The 22,501-nt window shown below is 53.4% G+C and overlaps 2 protein-coding genes across 2 annotated transcripts; one reads left to right on the top strand and one right to left on the bottom strand.

The window, feature by feature from the left end:
• Positions 1–2,281: 2,281 nt before the first annotated feature.
• On the top strand, positions 2,282–10,226 carry NAXE (NAD(P)HX epimerase). The gene is made up of 6 exons (XM_075907924.2): positions 2,282–2,499; positions 4,805–4,913; positions 6,138–6,248; positions 6,760–6,873; positions 7,810–7,957; positions 9,459–10,226. The coding sequence occupies exons 1-6, from the start codon at positions 2,315–2,317 to the stop codon at positions 9,659–9,661; spliced, it is 870 nt and encodes a 289-aa protein (XP_075764039.2). The 5' UTR covers positions 2,282–2,314; the 3' UTR covers positions 9,662–10,226.
• GPATCH4 (G-patch domain containing 4) lies at positions 10,190–21,298 on the bottom strand. The gene is made up of 8 exons (XM_006113897.5): positions 21,207–21,298; positions 19,971–20,124; positions 18,954–19,027; positions 17,969–18,061; positions 14,585–14,692; positions 13,090–13,193; positions 12,014–12,064; positions 10,190–11,235 (listed from the first exon to the last, which is right to left on the bottom strand). Exons 2-8 carry the CDS (start codon positions 20,056–20,058, stop codon positions 10,776–10,778), a joined length of 978 nt encoding a protein of 325 aa, XP_006113959.3. The 5' UTR covers positions 20,059–20,124; positions 21,207–21,298; the 3' UTR covers positions 10,190–10,775.
• Between the last annotated feature and the right edge of the window lie 1,203 nt (positions 21,299–22,501).

Here is a 22,501-nt window from a genome sequence, read left to right on the forward strand (position 1 = left end):
CCATGGTGAGGACCCACAAAGTCGGGATCTGAGCTCTGCTCTTTGAACCCTCTCAGATTCCAGAAGGCTTAGAATCAGGTTGTTAGTTCTTGGGTCAGCGCAAGGTGTGTTTTCAGAAGCCGTTCAAGGGCTGATCCAAAATGACTTCTGTACATCAGGTCCTGACCTCTCACTGTCAGCGCACATAAATACAAATGTCATTTACAAAAAAAAAAGTTTACAAAACCTAAATGAACATAGAATTTATGTGTATTCCTATCATTTCAATTGTACTTGGATGCGAATAGCCCCCTGCAACCCAAACAGCGCAGCCTCTTGCTAGAGCTGAGGAGGTGAAACTGTCACGGAGCTGGCTAGAAACAAAAATGAGACCTACTAAGCCCCTGAAACGGGCTCCCAGTAGATTTGAAGATATGGTGTCCCAGGGGCATCGCAAAGTTGTCCTCCACAAAACACGCTGCAGAGATGGTGCCCCAAAGACCAATCCTAACCCAGGACTTAAGATGTTGACTTGGGACTCTGGTGATACCGGTTCAAGGCCTGGCTCTGCCACAGTCTCTCTGGGTAATCTTGGGAACATCACTTAAACTCTCGGTGAAATGGAGTGGGCCATGGCATATTCCTCACTGTGCATCCCGACATCACCCAGCACAATGCAGGCTTGGTCCATCTTGGTCAGGGCTTCTGTAGACTACTTCAATACAAATGCTAACAGTTAGATCCATGCACCACTGCGGGGCTCTGAACGGACGCAGAGGCCTGCCTGCAGCAACTGGGCCTTCGTCTGTTTCCATCTGCCCTGATGAGTGACCTGCAAGAAAGTAAAGCAAACCACAGCGGTGGTGGACAGTGACTTGGATGGTTTAAAAACCCTGTTGTAATAAGCTTGGGCCTTACTAGCACCCAGATGAGGGAGGACATTTGTGGATTTTATTTACTGTATCATTTTTTTTAACCCAGACAATGTCCACTTTCACATTTCAATCAGGCGCTCTAGAAATATTTTTTCATTTGCTCCAAAGGTCACAGGCTGAGCCAAACCGGAGTTTAATCACACACAAGAGGCCAAGCCCTAAGACACCTGCCCTTTAAAGGGTCATGTGTCTATTCCATCAGGTCTTTATTGCTTTTTCTTATCCCTCCAACACATACAATCCCCCTGGCACCTTCGGAGGGCATGACATGCACTGAGCCTCACAAGGCCTGCGTATTTCGGAATTTCATACTTGAGGGTGAGGTTCCCATCTTCAGATGGATTTTGCCTACCCAGAGGCTTAGAATACCCAGAGGCAGGGGAGCTCGCATAGCTAGAGACGTTTGCATCATCAGTGCTGGAGCAGTTTTTGTATCCGGGGATGGCAGGGCTCCCATATCCAGAGGAGGTTGGGTATCCAGAGAGAGCAGGGCTTGCATATTCAGGTGTGTTCATATTCTTGACACCAGGGGAACTTTCATAGCCAGAGCCAAAGGAATTGGTATAGTTAGAAGTATATCCATATGCTGAGGTGGAGGGGCTGGTATCTTCAGAGGCCAAGGTACTGGTATATTCAGAGTCCGAGGGGCTGGTATATTCAGATGCTGAAGGACTGGTATATTCAGAGGCCGAGGGGCTGGTATATTCAGAGGCTGAAGGATTGGTGTATTCAGAGGCCGAGGGGCTGGTATATTCAGAGGCTGAAGGATTGGTGTATTCAGAGGCCGAGGGGCTGGTATATTCAGAGGCTGAAGCACTGGTATATTCAGAGGGGCTGGTATATTCAGAGGCCGAGGGGCTAGTATATTCAGAGGGGCTGGTATATTCAGAGGCCGAGGGGCCGGTATATTCAGAGGGGCTAGTATATTCAGAGGCTGAAGCACTGGTATATTCAGAGGGGCTGGTATATTCAGAGTCCGAGGGGCTGGTATATTCAGAGGGGCTGGTATATTCAGAGGCCGAGGGGCTGGTATATTCAGAGGGGCTGGTATATTCAGAGGCCGAGGGGCTGGTATATTCAGAGGGGCTGGTATATTCAGAGGCCGAGGGGCTGGTATATTCAGAGGCCGAGGGGCTGGTATATTCAGACGCCGAAGCACTGGCATATTCAGAGGCAGGGGGGCCAGTATATTCAGCGCGGCCAGCAGGCGCTAAGTTGAAGGCTGCCCCCCGCGGGCGCTGCGGAGTCCGGCGCGGCTGCATGCTCCAGCGGCTGGCGCAGCGGGCGCCCGGAGGCAGGAGGGAGGGACGCTCCAGTCCCTGCCCCGCCCGGGCTCCGGGACCCACCCCTACGCCGTGCGCGGCGCCTGCTCGGTGCGCGGCGGGGCGGGGCGGAGCTGGATGTCCGGGCTCAGGGCGCTGCTGGGGCTGGGCCTGCTGGTCTCCTCCGGCTCCCGGCTGGCGGTGGGCAGCGGGCGCTGCCTGGCCCGGCGCTGGGCTCCTGCGGGGCGCTGGGGCGCAGGCCAGGGGCGCAGCAGCAGCAGCGCCATGGAGAGCGCGGGGCGCAGCGGGGTCAAGTACCTCAGGTAGCCCCATGGCCCTGCGCCCCAGGGAGGGTTGGGGGCTGCAGGGAGGAGGTACAAAATGGGGGGGCTGCAAGGGGAGGAGAGGCGGAAGGGAAAATGGGGGGCTGTAGGAGAGAAGGGTGGGGGATGGGAAGGAAAGATGGGGAGAAGGGGCTGCAAATAGGAGGAGGTGGTCAGGCTGCAGAGGATGGGGCTTGGTGGTAGGGCAGTGGGGGTTGGGTATGGGGGGCTCTGTGGGGACCTTTTAGGGATAAGGAATAGCCCGTTTGTCAGGGACGGAGAAGAGGGGGCTGGGATGTCTATGGGTGACTGAGGAAGGGAGGGGACGTCGTAACATTCATTAATCCGAGGACCAAAACACCCCTTCTTGCACCCATGCAGAGATTGCAGTGCATTCTCTCGCTAGCCTCACCCCTGTGTCACCCCCCTCCCTCCATCCCGGCCCTTTGGCATTGCCTTGGGCTTTGCCTTTACAGACGCCTGGCCCTGAGGCACGGAAGCATGCTGGAGATGGCTGGCCAGGCTGCAGCCCTGGGCCGAAGAGAAGGCCTAACCTAGCCAGTCTGAGCTTTGCAAGGCTGGGTGGCTGCGCAGGGCGATATCCCTTGAGGCAGCAGCTCCCTGCAGCCAGCTAATCCATGTTCTGAGATGGAATGTAAAAGCTGAGCATCTGGGTGACCCGCATGTGGCTCTCAGCAGTTTTGGGGTGAGATCCAGAGCACACGCGGCTTTGAGCAGGGGCATTCCTCTGAAGCGTGACTGTTTCTAGGGACAGGAGGCCAGGTGTGATGGACTGACTTCCGGATAGTGGAAGTGGGCAAGACAAAAAGCAGGTGGTTGGATCAGAAATTGAGACAATTGAGAAATTGAGACAGGCTGGAGGTGCGAACCTCAGGCCAAAGGGCTGGATGCGGCTCTCAGCTTGACTGAGGCCCCCCCAGCATTGGGGTGCTGGTGCTGGCACTCCTGCCTGCTGCCCTACTGCAGGGCTGGAGCACACAAAATCTAGTAGGCTGGGCCCCCCTAAACTCTGGTGTGTGAGGGGAACGTAGGGAGCATCTTTCTCCTCAGTTGGGGCCCACATCAGTGAGGGTTTTTTTCCTCCTCACTTGTGTGCAGCACCTGACTGATTTTTCTGTGGGTCAGTGCCCCCCCCAAAAAAAAGGTTCCCCACCCTGAGGGTTGGTGACTCAGTCCTCTGATCTGGTGTGGCAAATCCTGCCATGTAAAGAAAATAGACCTGCCGTGTTTACAAGCGTCAGTCCATACATGGAATTCCCATCCTTCTGGAAATTCCCAGACTTTATTCTTAACCCAAAACGGGAGGAGAAATGGAAATCTTGGCACTTTTTGCAAGATGAAATATTATGAAATATTTCTTCCTCGTAGAAAGAGGTTTTCCACTGTCGGAAAAACCCCTCAGTTCTTTTGATTTTATTTTCCCAAAAGAATGCGATTGCAGTGTGGACGTAATTGAACGTTTTTTTTGGAAAAACCGTCATTTTTCCGAAAAAAAAAACTCTAGTGTGTTTTCACGTGACATGAAAACAGCTTTCGAGTATGTAAAAAGTTGTTACGAGGAAGAGGGAGAAAAATTATTCTCCTTAACCTCCAAGGACAAGGAGCAATGAGCTTAAATCACAGCAGGGGAGGTTTAGGTTGGACATCAGGAAAAACTTCCTAATTGTCAGGGTGGGTAAGCAGTGGAATAAAATGCCTAGGGAGGTTGTGGAATCTCCATCACTGGAGATATTTAAGAGCAGGTTAGATAGATGTCTATCAGGGACGATCTAGATCAGTGGTTCCCAAACTTCGGCATCACGCCCCCTTTTTGATTTTTTGAGAAACCCTCATGCCCTCTTTTCTCCCCCTCCCCCCCAAAAATAGCAGCAAAACTTGAGCAAAAAAAAAAAAAGTTGCCCTTTTGAAGTCTGCCCGAGACTCTCTAGCCTCCCCCAGCCAGCCTGAGCTGCACGGCTTTCTTGGGGGAGGGGATTGACGGGAGAGGTTGGGTCACCTTGCGCCCCCCTGGAATTTCTTCACGCTCCCCCAGGGGGCGCGCCCCCCAGTTTGGGAACCAATCTAGATTGTGCTTGGTCCTGCTGTGAGGGCAGGGACTGGACTGGAAGACTTCTCTAATCCCTTCCAGTTCAATGATTCTTATCATGCCTGAGCTGTCTGGTTGCGTGGGGGAATCCTGGGACGGTGCTGGAGGAACCCACTGCCCTGGCGTGGTGGTGTTAGCTGGGTGGTCGCCTTAATGGCAATGAAAACAAGCCCTTGCGGCCGCTGTCTCTCCTCTCAGCCAGGAGGAAGCACAAGCCATCGATCAGGAGCTCTTCACGGAGTACAAGTTCAGCGTCGATCAACTCATGGAGCTGGCGGGGCTGAGCTGTGCCACGGCCATTGCCAAGGTGAGCCCTGGGTCCTAGTGCTTCTCCAAATCTGGGGTTCCCCTGCTCTCGGGGAGCCCTCGTCCGCCCTGATCCAGCCATGACCTTCCATGGAGCGAAGGGAGGTCAGTGCATGGCCTGAAGGCAGCTGTGTGGCCCTTGGGCCTCCTGGAAGTGACAGATCCCGGGGACCCTGGGTTGTTAGGCTCTTATATCAGTTTGCCCTGGGAAGCAGCTTCCAGGGATTATAAGGCTGTATCTGCCATGGCCAAAGATCCCAAAGCACAAGACTATACACAGAAGGATCCTCTCTCTCACCCAGGCGTACCTACCACTGGGGCAGAGGCTGGCAGCTAGGCAGAGAGCAAGATGCAGCATGATAGCGAGCCTTATAATCCAGGCTGATTGCAAGCAGCGCAATTACTTGAGGATTAATGGGGCCCTACGCAGTCCTATTAAACTGGTGCCCCTATGCCCAACAGCAGGTGGGAGGATTGATAATTTTTGAGAGATGTGATTTTATAATCTTCAGCAACACACTCATGAAATAGTTTTAAAACAAATTTTAAACTCAGGTCCTGTTGACTGACTGAGGCCAGGTCTATTCTGGTGGAGGAAACTGATGCAAGATACGCAACTCCAGCTATGTGAATTACACCCGTTTTCCGGGGCGGACCCAGAGTAGGAGGTTGATGGGAGAAACTCTCCCGTTGACTTCCCTTACTCGTCACGACTGCGAGGAGTTCCAGGGTCCTCGGGGGTGCCCTCTGCATTCTATTTAGCAGGTCCTTACAAGACCCACTAAATCAAACACCAGAAGATCGATCTCCAGAGCATGAATCCTTCCCAGAAGTGTAATGTGCCCTGACAGTCTATACCTGGAGTTGGCAAATGGTTTCATTTTCACGTGAATGGCTCTTTCCCCAGTTAGATGTTCTGCCAATAACTCTGGCAGGCTTTGACTTTTCAGTTAACTAGATCCTCTCCCAACGAATCAGGCACAGAACAGGGACAGGAAGAGGCAGGTGGGTGGACATTAAGACCCAACGGTGCCCCAAATTTATGGGCGCCCCACACTGGTGCCTATTCTGCATATGGGTCAGGGACAATCCTGCCTTGGCAGTGGCATCACAGGCCCATCTCTATGGGGTCTGTTACGAGGCTCCGCTCCCTGTTACTCCATCTTGTGTTTCTACTAATTGCTATTTAACCAAAGCCTGTTCTTTTCTCTCCCCCATCCTCTAGGCCTACCCACCCAGCTCCTTCACCAAAAGCCAGCCCACGGTGCTGATTGTCTGTGGCCCGGGGAATAACGGAGGCGACGGCTTGGTCTGTGCCAGGCACCTGAAGATGTTTGTGAGTAGCGCTTGCAAAACGTGCCAACCCTGGAGACTTGAGTTCTCTTTGCCCAGCGTAGCTAGAGCAAAGGCAGCAGCTGAGCAAGCGTCCTGCGTGCCTATCGCCTGCCGCTATTACACTGGCAGCCTGGAAACCTCCCTGCTCCATTCAGATCTTTGCTCTTCAGCTGAGATGCGCCGGTGGGGGCCTGCCTGTTCCTTTGGGGCACACCAGCTTCCCTTTTTCAAATACGGGTTTTTTAATGAGCCACCCTGGGTGTAGTTCTGCCGACTCACCAGGGCAGCTGTTTAACCCGGCCCTGTGCACAAGGGAGTAGCTGTGGATGGGAAGAGGGAGCCAGGAGAGAGGAGATGCTTGGGGGAATCTCAGGGACAAGGAGGAGGCTGCGGCTTGTGTTTGTTTCACCTGGTCCAGCCAAGCCCCCGTGGGTTCTATGCTAGGACTCTGCCCGTTCATAAGTTCCGGTAACCATACCAGAGCATCACTTGGACTTGTCCCGTCCCTGCAGGGCTACGAGCCGACGATATTCTACCCCAAGCGGCCCAGTAAAGCGCTGTTTGAAGGGCTGACGACTCAGTGCCAGAAGATGGACATCCCCTTTCTCTCAGAGTTCCCGGCGGAGGTAAGGTGCATCACCGGGAGAGCTAGACCACCCGGCATCATTCCTGTCCTTATACCTTTCATGTCTCTGGTTATAGACCCCTCCCTGTGCAACATAGGGGAGGGGGAGTCTCCGCCCCAGAGGCAGAGCAAGCATCTGTTCCCCTTCCCGCAAAACGGGGACAGTCCCCAAGGGATTCCTAGGTTTGATGCTGAAGCCAAAAGACACTTGGAGATGGCTGAGTCTGACCTGCTGTGGCGAGGTTAAACATGAATATTGGCCAAGTGCTTTGCGAGCCCACGGACGGATCGCTAATGAAGGGGGAGCAGAGAGGAAAGCTTACAGGGGGGAAACCTCTTTTTGTCCTGGGTTTGTACCATGCCGAGCACTGCGGGGGGAGGTGCCACTGCAAATCAATCCAGTTCGAACGTAAACGAGCAATGGGGGTTTATTACTTGTTTATCAGCATCGCTGTGGTGCTTCTGGCCGCAGCGTCTGGGGACCCCTGTAATAGAGGACAGATTGCCTGATGCTGTTTGCCTTTGGCTGGAGAACAGGGAGGGTGTTTGTAAATGACGGGGCTGTCTTCTGTTTACACTGGTGTAAAACAGGAGTCACTCCCTTGAAGTGAGTGGGCTTGGACAGGTGTAACCGTGTTCGCCTCCTACAAATATTCCGGGCTTGATTCTCCTCTCCCGTACGCTGCTCTAACTTCAGTGGGGTGACTCTTGCTTTATGCCCGGATGAGCTTAGGCTAAAAGGCCCTTTGTACTTAGTGCAGATTTACCCCGTAAATCTGTGGTTACTCCGCATTTACGCCAGTCTGAGAGCAGGGTCTGGCCCAGCTGGAAATGCTGGGACTGGAAGATTTCCCAGGGCCCGAGATGTACCCAGGAGTGTGCCCCTGCCAGGGGGAGGAGCCTGCTGTTTTAACCTCTGACCCGCGTGTGCCTGCAGGCCATGCTGATCGATGAGCTGTATGGGCTGGTGGTGGATGCGATTTTCGGGTTCAGCTTCAAGGGAGCCGTGCGGGAGCCTTTTGGCAGTATCCTCAAGACTCTGGAGCAAGTCACCATTCCCATCGCCAGCATCGACATCCCCTCCGGTTGGTTCCATCCCCCACGTGCTCGTTGGCCTGTGTTCACTTTTCTCTCTGGATGACGCACCCAGCAGGGGTCTTGAGTTCCCCCTGGGCTTCTAGGGTCCTGGTGGCATGCGGGGCTGTGCACGGAGGTCACTGGTCAGTACAGCAGCAGACCTGCTGGTTTCTCACAGGCTTCTGCTGCAAAGGTTTGTACTAACCATATAAACTCCCAGGGCCACCCAAATCCCAGTTCTCAGCTATGGCCGGTGCCTGAGGTGTCAGGGGAAGACAATTGTCTCCACCCCAGTAGCCCCCTCAAGGTACAGTGCTGGTAGGGCAGGGAAAGGGCGCATTCCTTCCTGACCCTTACCAGCGTGTGCCCTGAAGCATGACATTGTCCATGTGGTTTTAACTTCCTCGTGACAGATGGTAGTGCTCATGCAATTGCACGAGCCCTTTTTAAAACATACCTCCAGTGAGTGAATTCACAACTGGTATGCACTTTGTCAGCCGTCGGGAGAGTAGGGATGTGAAAAGTCGTGCAATATGGTAGCCATGTGACCGCTAAAAACTCTTAGTGGTTGCCTGCGCTGCGGGTTCTGCAGCGTGAAGCCTCGCTTTGTACTGCCGAGCCCGCCGCGAAGCTGCCTCTTTAGGAACTGGCTGAGTTTAACCGAGACCATTAACAGATAAGCCTATTGGTTAAACGGTTAATCGATTAAACCAGGGGTGGGGGACCTCTTTTGGGTCGGGGGCCACACAAGTGAAGCAAAAAAATACAAAAAAACCCTCACTGACATGGCCCCCGACTGAGGAAGCAGATGCTTCCCATGCTCTCCTCCTAGGGGGTGCTGAGGCTAGTACATTGTGTGTGCTCCAGCCCCATGGTGGAGTAACATGGGATCCCCAATGCTGGACTGGGAACCCTGAGCCTCGGGGGCTAGATCCAGCCCCCGGCCCTGAGATTTCCCGCCCTGAATTAAATGGTAATGTCCCTGGTAATTCAGCATGAGGTTACGATGCAGAACTGAGACTCAGGAGAAGGGGCATCAACTCCTAGCTCCCTGGAACCTAGGGCAGATGTCTCTCTGCCTCAAATCCCCAGCTGTAAAATAGGGATAAATATTTATTTTCTCCCCCTGCTCTTCTGTCCCCTGTTCAACATGCCAGCTTTTTGAGATTGCCTCTCACTAGCACAAAGCAAGTTAGCGGCACCTGCGTGAGAGATGGCTGGTGGCACCGAGCTCCCATGTCAAACTCGCTGCCCTGCTTTTCGTGGGTTGGCTGTCTCTGCAGAGGAGCCGATTTCAGCTGGGGTTTCGAGGGGAAGAGACAGGGAGTCGCTCCAGCACCATAGAGTGGTGTGAAGGGAGCCACGAGCCTTGTGCATCCCATGGGGAACTGTTCATGCCCTTACGATTCATGCCAGGGAAGCTCTTTGGGCCCTGTCTGCTGTAGGGAGGGAAGTGAGGAGGCGTGGGATTTATTTGGTGCTAATTGTTTCCCCCTTGGTCTCTTTCAGGCTGGGACGTGGAGAAAGGCAACCCCGACAGCATTCAGCCCGACATGCTCATTTCTCTCACTGCCCCCAAGAAGGCTGCGCAGCATTTTGCCGGCCGCTACCACTTCCTGGGGGGCAGGTTTGTGCCAATGGCGCTGCAGAAAAAATACTCGCTTCGTCTGCCACCCTACCCCGAGACTGACTGCGTCCTGCAGTTGGCCTAGTGGCAGGGAGGCGGCGAAGGAGAGGGGTGATTTGACTGCAAAGCGGAAATGAGTCCTGCCCAGCATAACTGAATCAAGCAGGCGCTGGAGTGGGGAGGGGGGGTTTGCTAGTTAGAAGGGGAGGAGCAAGGGTGGGGCCTAGTTTTGCTGTGTCAGGAAGGCCTGGTTCTACAAAGCGCCCTTTGCCAGGTGCTGATCTCAGGGGAGTGGGCGCTCAGCACCTCGTTTGGTCTCTGTCCATTTGGCACCCGGAAATCCCCTGCATCGCTCTGCCTGGCAGGCCCAGAGCCAGCTGTGGTAGGCACATGGGTGCAGGGGACTGTGTTTGGTTCCACCCACTGCCTTTCGCAGTCAGCGGCAGGCTCTGCACGGACTTTGGATCAGACCCAAAAAGTTCATTAAAACAAGGGGGGTGTTACTGGGAGTTACTGGAGGCTAGCAGTGAAGATCTCTCACCAACTGTGTTTAGTACTTCCCCAGGCTTCACAGCTGCTGCCGGCCCCGATGTGTATATAAAATCAACCTTTGTTTTTCTCTGCAATAAAAGATTTATTGACATTAAAAATGTCTCTGAAGGGGCCCTTCCTTCCCTCCCTCTCCTCCCAGCTATGCCTGTGCAACTGGCCTAGGCTGCAAACGCACCAGAGGGCAGAACGGGGGGGCTTGAAATCCTGCCCCACGGTATGAACAGCAAAACCCCTGCCGATGTCACAGACGGCTCAGTGGGAAGCAACAGACCCAGGGGATTTCTCACGAGGCAAGGACTGGAGAACTGAGTTCTTTGAGAACAGCGGATTCCCCTGCAAGGTGGAGCCGTGACCCATGCAGAGACTGGTATTTTTTAGTGTCCTCTCTGTGCCGCTGCCTTATCCAGGATCAAAGGGTTTGTCCACACATGTTGCTGGGAGGCTGCTGGGCATATTCCTAGTTCGCTAGGCAGTGACCGGCTGTGCGAATCAGCCCTCAGAGCATCCGCCTCCTGTGAGGCCGCAGTAGTGCATCTCCAGGGTTAGGCAGTGGCAGAGAGGTCCCGCAGCAGCAGCTGAAAGCGCGGTGGGCTCATAGCAAGCCTGAGGGGTAGCACCCCCCCCCCAACAGTACAAACCCTCGTTCGCTACACATGCCCCTTCTGCTTTTTCTTCTTTTTGGTTTTTTTCCTGGGGCTGTCCCCGTGTGGGCCCTCCAGCTGCCTTGCTCCCGCCATCAGCTGCTCCCTCGAGTCCAGCAACTCACTTTTCTCACTATCCTCCGCCCTTTCCTCCTCTCTCCCCTCCTCTCTCCTCCTCCGATTCTTCTTCTTCCTTTTCCTGGCCCTTTGCTCCTCTTTCCCTGCTGGTTCTGGCCTCTCACCAGCCTCAGCACAGCTGCCTCTCTCTTTGGATCTCTTCTTCTTCTTGGCCTTTCCCTCAGCTGGGGTGCTGCCTTCCACGCCCGGGGCATTCACTGCTGCATCTTGCTGCTGCAGCGGGGCGCTGCCTATCTGCTCCTCCTGGCTGTACTTTGCCAGGAAGGCTTGTTCTTGCTCTTCCAGCCGGGCCAGCTTGGCTCTCATGGTCAGACCATGACGGGCTCCCCTGGGAGGAAGGTGCAGAGAGGGAGGGTTAGCGACAGCTTATGCCTAGACCAGGGACACCTGCAACTGCCCTCTCATGAGTCATCCCTCCAATGCAGCTTCCCTGCTTCACCTACAGTTGCAGCCAACAGATGGATCCTGGCAGGTGCCTTGGGATGCTGGGAACTAGCCAGTTTTCTAGGGCTTGTGGCAGCCACGGGGGGAGGTGGGGGTGCATACATGAGTCACACCTTCTCCCCCACCCCCCGCCCTGGGCCTGAACTGGGCTCCAGCTACCCTCATCCGGCCACAACTCCTGGGGCAGAGGAGCACTAGCCCTGCAAACTGGAGGGGACGCCAACGGAGGAAGAAGGAAGTTGGGGACAAGCTTATTCTGCTCCATGATGAGGGCCGGGGCCAAGTGTCGGAGTTAGAACCGGTCCTGCTGGCAGGGCCTCCTCATTTGCAAGGATGGGACCACGTGCCGCCAGGGGGCGGAGCACAGGGGCTGAGCTCCAGCTCCACACTCAGAGGCGGGGACGGGTCCCTGCGACGTGGAATCAAACAGAACCTGGCCCCCTGCTCAGCCTACGTTGGAGAGGCCCCCTCCCCCCTCCAGCCCTATAGTCCGGGAGCCCCGAGCTGCAGGAAAGGCAGGTCATTTAGTAGAACCTCCCCCGCCCTACAGACACCAGGGCTGTATAGGGTCCTCATGCGAGGGGAAGCATGTTCAGAGTTGGCATTTTAAACAGGGTTTTACATCCCTCGCCTGCCCCAGCCACAGCATTCTGCCTACTCACTTGTGCGCAGTGCGGCCACCGCAGGCCTGGACCAGCTCCTCATCCGTCAGCCTGGGGGAAGAGAGATACGGGAGAGTTTGGTGCTAACCGCTAGAGGGTCCTGCTGAGCTGGACATCCAAAAAGAACTTTCAACAGCCCCGCCTGCCATACGCATCAGGCAGCAGCAGGGGGGAGATTCCATGAGTGGAAAACAGGAGGTTCCGGTTTTCACCGGTGTTTTGCCCACAGATGCCTCGATGGTTTGCTGGGAAGCGAGCAGATGCGGCTTTCAAAAGTTACCGCGTTACAGACGCACAGACAAGTTATAGACAAAGGCCTGCTGGGGAGTCTGCACTTCACCCCCTGGATGTGGGGGTAAAGAACTTGGATAGAGGTCTTGTGCCTCGAAGCCACCCATTTAACACTTTGTCCATGGCAGCAGGACATGTAGTTGGGTCTCCCTCCAGGCTCCACCCCCCCGGTCCCTCAGAACGGAAAGAATTAGTCAGAGACTGGCTGGTGAGTGGGGAAGGCTATCCCACCGCAGACACCAACAGAACTGATGTGGGGGTAAACAGCACACTCCCAAGTGCTGCTCTGTTTAATGGACCCCTGCTCTGTGTTCTACCCAGCCCCTAGACAGAAAGGGACAGCCTCACCATCCTTGCCAGTCCCAGCACGGAGGGGAGAACTGTCCGTTTGGCTCCTAGGGTGCCACCGAGAAGCCAAGTCCTCCACTCCCCTGGAAGAATGGTTTAGTCCCTGGGCAAACTGAGCCCTCCGGGATAGGGAGGGCGACCCAGCAGGAAGCCTGCCCCACTAACACGCCGGACAGGGAGAACTGCACAGCAGGGGACAGACTGTGGGGAAGACAACAGCTCTAAGACAATGGAGAACTAGCCCCAGGGGCTACTGCAGAATCAGGTCACAGAGGAAGATGCTCCATCCCCTAACTTCTTTGAGTTCAGTTTGTTCATGCAGGATCTGGCCCGCTGAGCCAACATGTGTTCTGTGGCCGGGGCCTTGAGCATGTGGCTCAGCCCAGCAGGTCAGAAAAGCCACTCACTCCCCCGGCCCCGCCCGACTGGGCACTCACTTCCTAACCGTCGACATGTCCAATTTCTCCTCCTCGTCCTCGCTGCTCTCAGACGTGGAAACCTGCTTTGTTGGCTCCTCCCCTCCTGCCGTCAGCGTAGCTGCCTGAGACGGAGACAGGCGCAGTCAACAACCTCTGGGCACTGGAGACACCTCCCACCCACCCCATGGCCTATGCTGTAGGTCTAGGGCAAGCTACTATGGGGCAGGGCAGGCGTTAGTCCATGGGTGGGAAACCTTTTTTGGGTTAGGGGCCGCTGACACAGAGATATCAGTCGGACGGGAAACAGTGGGGACTGGAGTGCCAGCGCAGGCCCCCAATTCTGGGGGGGGGGGGAAGGCCCAGAGCTTCAGGGGCTGGTTCCAGGCAAGCCAGGGACCCCATCTGGCCCCTGGGCGTTAGGTTCCCCACTCCTGCATTTGTCCAGCCTGCCGTTCTACCTCTCTGGACTAAGTCAAGACTCCGCATTTCTATCCCCACCTCTGCCTCTCTGGGTGGCCATGGACAAGTGGATAGATCTCAGTTTCCCCATCCCACGTTTATCCACAATTCAGGAAGGGTGGCAAGAACTCGGAGTGGGTTCAGAGAAGGGCCAGGAGAATGAAACAAGGGATTAGAAAACCTGCCCTACAGGGGAAGACTTGAGCAGCTCTATCTACCCAGTGTAACACAGAGAAGGGGTAACTTTGCAGAGGCGATATGGGGCTACACGAGGGACGCATTCTTCCCTAGCACAGAGGAAAGTCCCGGGGCCAGTGCCTGGCAGCTGCAGCTAGACACGTTTGGATAGGAAACAAGGGGGACGTTTTGAATGGGGAGAGTAACTGACCTCTGGAAATATGTAGCCAGGGCCATGAGTAGGGATGTAAAATCCTGTTTAATTAGTTCGCCGGTCAAACCTTAAGTTTAACCAGTTAACTGATTAAACGGGGCAGGTTCCAGCCCAGCTGCTTCTGGTCCCGTGGGGAATGGGAGCTGGCAGCCCCACATGGGAGTCTGGGCCATTAACTGTTATCCGATAAGCATCACCCATTAAGGCTGATGCTTACTGGGTAACAGGTTACCTGCTGAAGTTCCTTGTTGTGGTGGATTCTCCATCACCGGCAATTTTTAAGTAAAGATGGGATGTTTCATTTCAGCCCAGGAGGCATGATCCCTGCATGCAGCCACTGCCCTGTTTTACTTCAGCGCAAACCCTCGGCTGCATCCTTATATGCTGCCCAGCTACCACGTTCCACCCCAGAGGTGGCTGCATGTTAGCATTGGGTGGGCAATCCTTGCACGGCACAGCTACACACGGTCAAAGAATTGACTTGTTCCGCCCCAAAGGCGGCTGCCATTCAGTAGTGGCTGCAGCAGGAGTGTTCTTTCCAGAGCACAGCGGGAACTTTCAGGACACACGGTGGTAGAGAAAGGCACGAAGGTACGGCCGACAGCACACGAGACCGTCTGCAGCGAAGGGGAATCACAAACGCAGACCCATGCGCCCAGTTACCTTCACAAAGCGGCCGTACAACATACTCGTGGCACTGGGAGCTTTACGGGGTTTCTTGTTGCTGATTTCCCCGTCCTGCTCAGAGAGCTTTTTCATTTGGACACCATCCTGGGAGAGAGATTTAAACAGATATTATGGGATCAGCCAGGCCTCACAAAAGGCTGCTAGTTAATTTAATAATCCTGCTCCATATTAGGGATGTTAAATGGTGTTTCATCAACTAGTCGATAAGCAAGGGAAACTGCGGAGCCGCAGCGGGGTTAGCTCCCGATCCCAGGAGCTAACCCTGCTGCAGCTCGGCCTTTTAAATATATGAAGAGCCTGCAGGCTCTTAATTCATTTGAAAGGCTAAAGTGCAGCAGGGGAGACCAGGTGTGGGCCGGGACAGCTGATTCCCAGCTCACATCTGGATCCCCTGCCCACTATTGGCTCTTAATACATTTAAAAAGCAGAAGTGCGGCATCTGGGACTGGGCACAAGCCAGGATTCCTGGCTCGCACCCGGTCCCCCACTACGCCTCTACCTCCCCTGTCCCTTAGGGAGACAGTGCTGGGGCAACCAACTTTTAAACCGGGTCCCTCCGCACCGGCTCCTACTCCCCCAGCTTGCAGCCTCTGATAGAGGCAGCAAGGAGGGAAGTGACTAGTCGAGTCACTACTTTACTATTGGATAAGCTTATGCTTATCGGAGAGTCGACTGGTCTCTTACATCCTTACTCCAGATCACACACTGAGGCTATTAATCATAGAACCATAGAAGTATAGGACTGCAAGGGACCAAAAAGGTAATCTAGTCCCATCCCATGCTCTCAAGGCAGGACCACGAACATAAGAATGGCCAGACTGGGTCAGATCAAAGATCCATCAAGCCCAGTTTCCTAGTAATAGAAACGTAGCCGTGTTAGTCTGGTCTAGCTGAAACAAAATACAGGACTATGTAGCATTTTAAAGACTAACAAGATGGTTTATTAGGTGATGAGCTTTCGTGGGCCAGACCCACTTCCTCAGATCAAATAGTGGAAGAAATTGGCATGACCATATATACCAAAGGATACAATAAAAAAATGAATACATATGAAAAGAATCATCAAGTGATCCACCCCCTGTCGCCCAGGTTCTGACAAACAGAGGCTCGGGACACCACCCCTGCCCCTCCGGGCTAATATCCATCGATGGACCTACCCTCCATGAATTCATCTAGCTCTTTTTTGCACCCTGTTATAGTCCTGGCCTTCACAACATCCTCTAGCAAGGAGTTCCACAGGTTGACTGTGCCTTGTGTGAAGAAATACCGCCTTCAGTTTGTTTTAAACCCAATAGTAATACCACATGTAATAATCGGGTCATTCCAGACAGGTGTTGTATTTGTATCTGTATGGCAGTCGTGCTTTGGAGTCCATGGTGGTAGGTGCTGTTCAAACACAGAATAAAGAGATCGTTTTTCAGCCCAAAGAGCTTCCAATCTAGGAGATGACCGATGGATACACACAGATGGGGGGGGGGAGCAAGGAGATGATGAGACAATATTGCTCAGTAAGACGGATCGTGCTTTCTGTGCACCAGCTGCCTAATGGTTGTTGAGTTTTTCTGTTAGCATCACGGCAAAGGAGGGTGTTCAATCGCTTAACCAAGGGGGTCAGGATCCTCAGCTCTCTTTTAGAGACTGCCTGCCTCAGTTTCCCAGAGGGAAAAATATAGCCGCCGCGGCAAAAAAGAGAAAGCCGGTGTCCTGCCACACAGCCCAGCTCCTTTCCACTGAGATCCTTGGGCCAGTGCAAAAAGGAAACAAATGATCCACTCTAATGTTTTGCCTGATCACTGGTCCAACGATGGGCTTGTGGTTACGGTTCGGGGAATAGAATCCTTAGGGCGCCTGGGTTCTACTCTACCGTGATGGACAAGTCACAGCGCCTCAGTTTCTCCAGCCTTAAGTGTACCCATGAACATGGTTAATTCTCATGGTTACAATCCACCCCCCCTTTATCAGAGGCAGCAATGGGGGGGGGGGGAGCGAGAGGTGGGAGCCAGAGCATGTGAAGAGCCAGCTTTTAAGCTGGCTCCCTGTGCATCACAGGGATGTAAGCGACTAGTCAACTATCCGACAAGCAAAAGCTTATCGGATAGTTGATTAGTTTCTCAACTAGTTGCTTCCCTCTCCCTTGCCCTCCTTGAGGCAGCAAGGAGCAGGTGCTGGGGGGAGTCAGCTTAAAAGCCACATCCCCCAGCACCGTCTCCACAGGGGGGTAGTGGGAACTGGGTGCGAGCCGGGGATCAGCTGATTCCCGACTCGCACCCAGTCCCAGATGCTGTAACTCTGCTTTTTAAATGTATTAAGAGCCAGGTCCCCCCTGCTGCGCTTTAGCCCTTTATATGTAATAACAGCCTTAGGGCTCTTAATACATTTAAAAGGCAAAGCCACAGCAGGGTTAACTGCCGGGACCAGGAGCTAAAGCCGCTGCCACTCCCTGCTTATCGACTAGTCGATGGAAAACCCATCAGCTAGTCGATTAAATTATATTTAACATCCCTAGCACATGATGTCAGGCCGCCCTGTGCTGCTGTCTTCCACAGAGGTGGCGTGTGAGTGGGGGGGGGGGCTGGTATTTGCAGCCAATTCCCTGCGCGCACTGGCTCCCATGAAGCCACCTCCCTCCCACTCACTGCCTCCCACAGAGGCAGCAGTGCGGGAGGTGGGGGACCAGGTGTGAGGTGGTGCTTGGGGGAAGCTGGCTTAAGAGCCGGCTCCTTATAAGCACTGGCTCGTGTGGGGCTGCCTGTCCCCGCCCCATGCGGACAGAGAGGCAGCAATGTGGGAGTGAAAAGGGGGGGCAAGTGGGAGCTGGAGTCGGCTTTCTCCAGCCGGCCCTCCTGCGTGCAAACATGTAACCACTTAAAAAAAAAGTTACACGTTTACACAAATGTATTTTAACATCCCTAGATGGTACTGATTCCCCTTTGTAAAGCCCAGCATCTCATCAGATCAGGCCTTAAGATAAGGCCATGATGCACGGTCCTTAAGAACTTACATGACAGCCATCACCAGGCCTGACTCAGGGATCTCCCAAGCAAAAATCACTGAGCTCCCAGGAGCCACACTTTCCAGCCAGGGGCTGTAGCAGACACACAATGCCAGAGGCCTGGGCACAGAGGGAGACACACACTAATCAGCGAGTTCCAGGAGCTCTATTCGCTACAGTTTTGGCCAGGGAAAATGCCCAAAGTGCTTATAGAGAAGCAAACAGAGTCTGGCTTTGTCCCGGGAGGGTGTCTCCCATACAGCCACGTCTCTAGCTTAGTGTCGGCTGCTCTTAGCCAATCCAATCTAGCACTCAGCCTTTGGATCGCGGCGTCCAGACTTCCCAGATCCCCCAATCTCCCCCTTTACCTGCCCGGCCTCCACAGAGATATTCGCAGCTGACTTGTTGAAGAGGTGATCCCACCAATGGAACGTGAACTGCTCGGAGGGGACGTGACCCACCTGGGTTGGAAGAGAAAGGGTTAAAATGGCCCTGCCCCTGGGATCTGCTGATCCAAAAGAGCCGCTCACGGCTGTCGGGATCTTTCCCAACCCAGCCAGGCTCTGGGTCTTGCTTTATTTACAAAGCAAAGAGCTTTTGCAAGCGTGGGATGTTCAAGGATCTTGGTCCGAAGGCGTGTGACAGGGAACACCCTGGGCAGGGACGGCTCAGCCAAGGGGGAAGCCAGTTTAAAGCCAACCTCATCTGTTGGTCTAGCAGGGGCTGAGGGAGCGGCTCTGGGAGGGAAGATGGGAGAGAAGGAGCAGCCGATTCTCTCTTGCCCATCTGGGACCACACAAGAGTCATTGAAAGACAGGAATAAAGAGGGCCCAGAGGGGGCCTTCCTCACCCTCAATCTCCCCCCTGCCACTCACAAAAGTCTGAAAAGGGAGAAAAGTAAGACAAATGTGTCATCTAAACCAATAACTTAGGGGTCTATGACTAGTTCGCAGGCCCCTGAATCATCCAGGGCCCAGAGCACTCCCCTATGTATATGCCCAAGGGGTGTAGCACTACACAGCCTAAGGATTTGTTTCCACTATGTCCCCAGGGGATCCATGCTGCAAAGATTGATTCACCAGCCATTGATTTATCACATCTGCTTAGACACGATAAATCAATCTCTGAGTGCTCTCCCGTCGACGCCGGTACTCCACCAAGATGAGAAGAGTAGCCAGCACTGACAGGAGAGCAGCTCCCGCCGATCATACAAGCCACCATGGTAAGTACATCGACCTCAGCTATAGTATTTCCGTAGCTGAACTGATGTGGATTAGGTCAACAGTGGGGGTTAGTATAGACTAGGCCTAAGTGTGCTGATAGTTTTGTTTGTACAGAGCAGGTCTTCCTTACCCCAGCTGTGTCGCATTTCACTTTCACCTTGATGGCTTCAGAGATGCCGTTCTCTCGCTTCCCTAGTCCTTTGCCTAAAGAAAGCACAGTGAGATAAATTCAGGGTTTCCCTCATGTCATGGCTTCTAGAAGGGTCATAGAAGGGGACCAAACCCAGGACCTCTTGATCTAAAAACACAAATGTCTTAAGCTGAAGGACTAACCAGTCGCAGAACCATAAGCCTCTTACTTGGTTCCAGCATCAGAATGGGACAAAGATCCAACAGGCACCTTGCATGGAAATGGAAAATCCAGTGCAGCCAAGAGATACAATGTTGTGAGCACAAGAATCATCAGCTTGGATCAGCATTAAGATCCTTTTAACCCAGTGTTGTGTGTCCAACAACAGCCAGAACCAGTTGCTTCAGAGGTGGGGAACCTTTTTTAGGGTGTCTCACAGAAAAATCAGTCAGAGGCTGCACGCAAGTCAGATGGAAATACAAACAAACAAACACACACACACAAACTCACACTGGCATGGCCCCTGACTGAGAAGGAGAAAGACACTCCTCATACAAACCAGGGCTGGGCAGGGGAGGGGGAGAGCCAAGCTAGCAGATTTTTGTGTGCTCCAGCCCATGGGGAGATGCCAGGGCGGGAGGGGTGTGTGCTGAAGTGCCAGCACAGGCTTCCCAATGCTAGGGGAGAGCCCTGAGTGTTGGGGGCTGGATCCAGACAAGCTGAGGAGCTGCATCCAGCCCCCAGGTCTTAGGTTCCCCACCCCTGGTCTACATACACACACAATTCCTCTTTGAATATGAGCCTTAATGACATTTTGTGGCAAGGAGTTCTGCACTCCAGTGGCCTGTTGTATGAACAAGTTACTCGCACGTAACAGTTTTGAATGTCACACCTTTAAATTGCACTGAGTGTCCCTTGGTCCTTGTATGGGGAGATAGGGAGCAAAAAAACTCCCAAGCCACCTCCAGACCAGTCCGTATTTCATACACTTGATTTTTGGATACATCAAGCCTGTACCTTGTTTCCAGCCATGTCTCTGTAACTGCTGCTCTGCAAACTTCATCCCCCTGGTCTTTCTTTCGGGGGAGCCACTCATGATGGACATGGGTGGTTCTTCCCAAACTTGATTTTAACTGAATCCTACAGCTTCTATGCCTCCCTGTGCATCGATCTATCACAGAAAAGTAGCACCAAATTACACATGCTGAAATGATCGTTTGCACTGAATAGCACCCATTGCCAAAGGCTGACAAGCCTAGAAGTAGCATGGCCTAGATGACTAGCACTCAGGAAAGCTGGGCTTTGTTTCCAGTTATGCCAATAGCCTGCTGGGTGATCTTGGAAAAGTCATTTCATCTGCCCGGACCTCAGTTTCCCCATCTGTAAAATGGGGACAATGATACTGACCTACATTGTAGGGGGTTCTTTGCAAGGAATCAGGGGAAAGGCAACATCTGCCCCCTCCAGTGCCCCCCCATCCCATGTGAACAGTTGGCCACCACTGATCTGTCTATTCTGTATGACAAATCAACTCCAGGGAAAGCAGAACAAGAGGAGCCAGGTCACAACACCCAATACTTCACATCCCTCTCCCTCTGACCCCTAGGCTTCATACCCCCACCAGATCTCCAGCTTCAAATATGCCAGCTCTCCAGCTCCTCCCCCTTCGTTCTCATCCAGCCCCCATCTCCAAGATCCACATTCACCTCCCACCTTCAGCTCTCCAGTCTCCCAGCACCCCATCCAATCCTCCCACCTTTACCTGTCCAGCCCCATCCAATCCGCCTTTAGCTCCCAGCACTCCTCCAGCCCCCCCATCCAATCCACCTTTAGCTCTCCAGCCCCTCCCATCCAATCCACCTTTAGCTCTCCAGCCCCCCCCCCCCATCCCAGCCCCCCCACCCTCTCCCCCCCCTCAACTCTCCAGCCCCCCCATCCAATCCACCTTTAGCTCTCCAGCCCCCCTCAACTCTCCAGCCCCCCATCCAATCCACCTTTAGCTCTCCAGCCCCCCTCAACTCTCCAGCCCCCCCATCCAATCCACCTTTAGCTCTCCAGCCCCCCCTCAACTCTCCAGCCCCCCCATCCAATCCACCTTTAGCTCTCCAGCCCCCCTCAACTCTCCAGCCCCTCCCATCCAATCCACCTTTAGCTCTCCAGCCCCCACCCTCCAGTGCCCCACTTCTAGCCCCCCCCACGATATCAGCTCCCCTCCCGCCCCAGGATCTCCAGCCCCTTCGGGTCTCCACTCACAGTCACGCAAGATTCCTTCCCCGCGACCACGTGCCTGCCCAGCCTTGCCTGGCAGCCGCCATCTTCCCGGAAGTACAACTTTTCACCACCCCTCCCACCCCAGTGCATTCTGGGTTCGCGATGAATCATAGAGGAGAAATTGACCCGAGCGTCTAAACCATAGAGTTTGAGTCCTCCAAGATCCTTCCCCTGCAAAGCACGTTCCACCCCCACTGCCCTGCCCCCTCTGCTACTGCATCATGGCCCCAGCTGATCTGGCCCCTTGGCACCTAGTCACTGTGGAAAACTGCCCCAAAACACTATTTTTTTAGGGCAAAAGGGTGTCCCCACCCAAAACAACAACAATCATTTTTGTGGTTTCACTTGCATCAGTTTGGTTTTTCGCAGTGTAAAACCCAAAAATACAAAACAAATCTACTTTACGTCACCCTCCCCCAAAGCTGGGTTTGGGTCATTTTGTTGTCTGTTCCTTTTTGCTACCGGTAAGGGAGGGGAGGGAATTTTCACAGGCAAGTTTGGAAGAAAGATTTAAAATAAAAAAGTTCCATGAAAAACAAATGGCATTTTGCTGAGCTGGGCGAGGAGGCCAAGATGTCTGGGTTTTCCAGTAAGCCCAGTCTGCTTGCATGTAGCCACTTAGACTGGAAGGAAGTTGAGGCAGGGACTAGTTTTGTTGGTGGTGGTTTTTGTGGTCCCTGAGTAATGCTGCAATATGGATAATATAGTTTGCTCTCACAGCTGCTGTAAAATGGGGACAAAAGTCTGACCTCTTCTTTAAAATGCTTTGAGATCTACCAATGAAATTTGCTATATGAGAGTCTGGGTCTCTCTCTCCTCTCAGCCCACCCTGAGATACTATCACAATATAAATGTTAAATAATACAAATATATCTATATATATATAGATATATATATATATAATTTTAGAGATTTGTGCATCTGTCTGTGAATCTGTTTGTCTGCGAGTCTGTCTGTTCAAGAACACCTCCTAAATGCTAAGAGCTAGGACCACCAAATTTGGTAGTCAGCTTCCTTTTATCCTAGCTTGAAGCAAAGTCAGGGTTTGCTTGTACGGAGAAAATGAGAAGTGCCAGGAATGGGACTGTTTTCCATAACATGGAAAGGGAGGGGCACAGAGAGGAGGGATGTGATACTGAGAGTGGCCACTGAGGAAGTTTTGCACAAAAATGGGGGTTTTGTGCAAAAAGGAGCCATCTACACAGCTCTTTTTTGTGCAAAAAACTCTTGCGCAAAAGGGATCTGAAGAGGAAATGCAAATGAGAGCACGACCTATG

The sequence above is a fragment of the Pelodiscus sinensis genome, chromosome 22 (assembly GCF_052426305.1).
Source record: "Pelodiscus sinensis isolate ZL-2025 chromosome 22, ASM5242630v1, whole genome shotgun sequence".
In the NCBI taxonomy this organism is placed as follows: Eukaryota; Metazoa; Chordata; order Testudines; family Trionychidae; genus Pelodiscus; species Pelodiscus sinensis.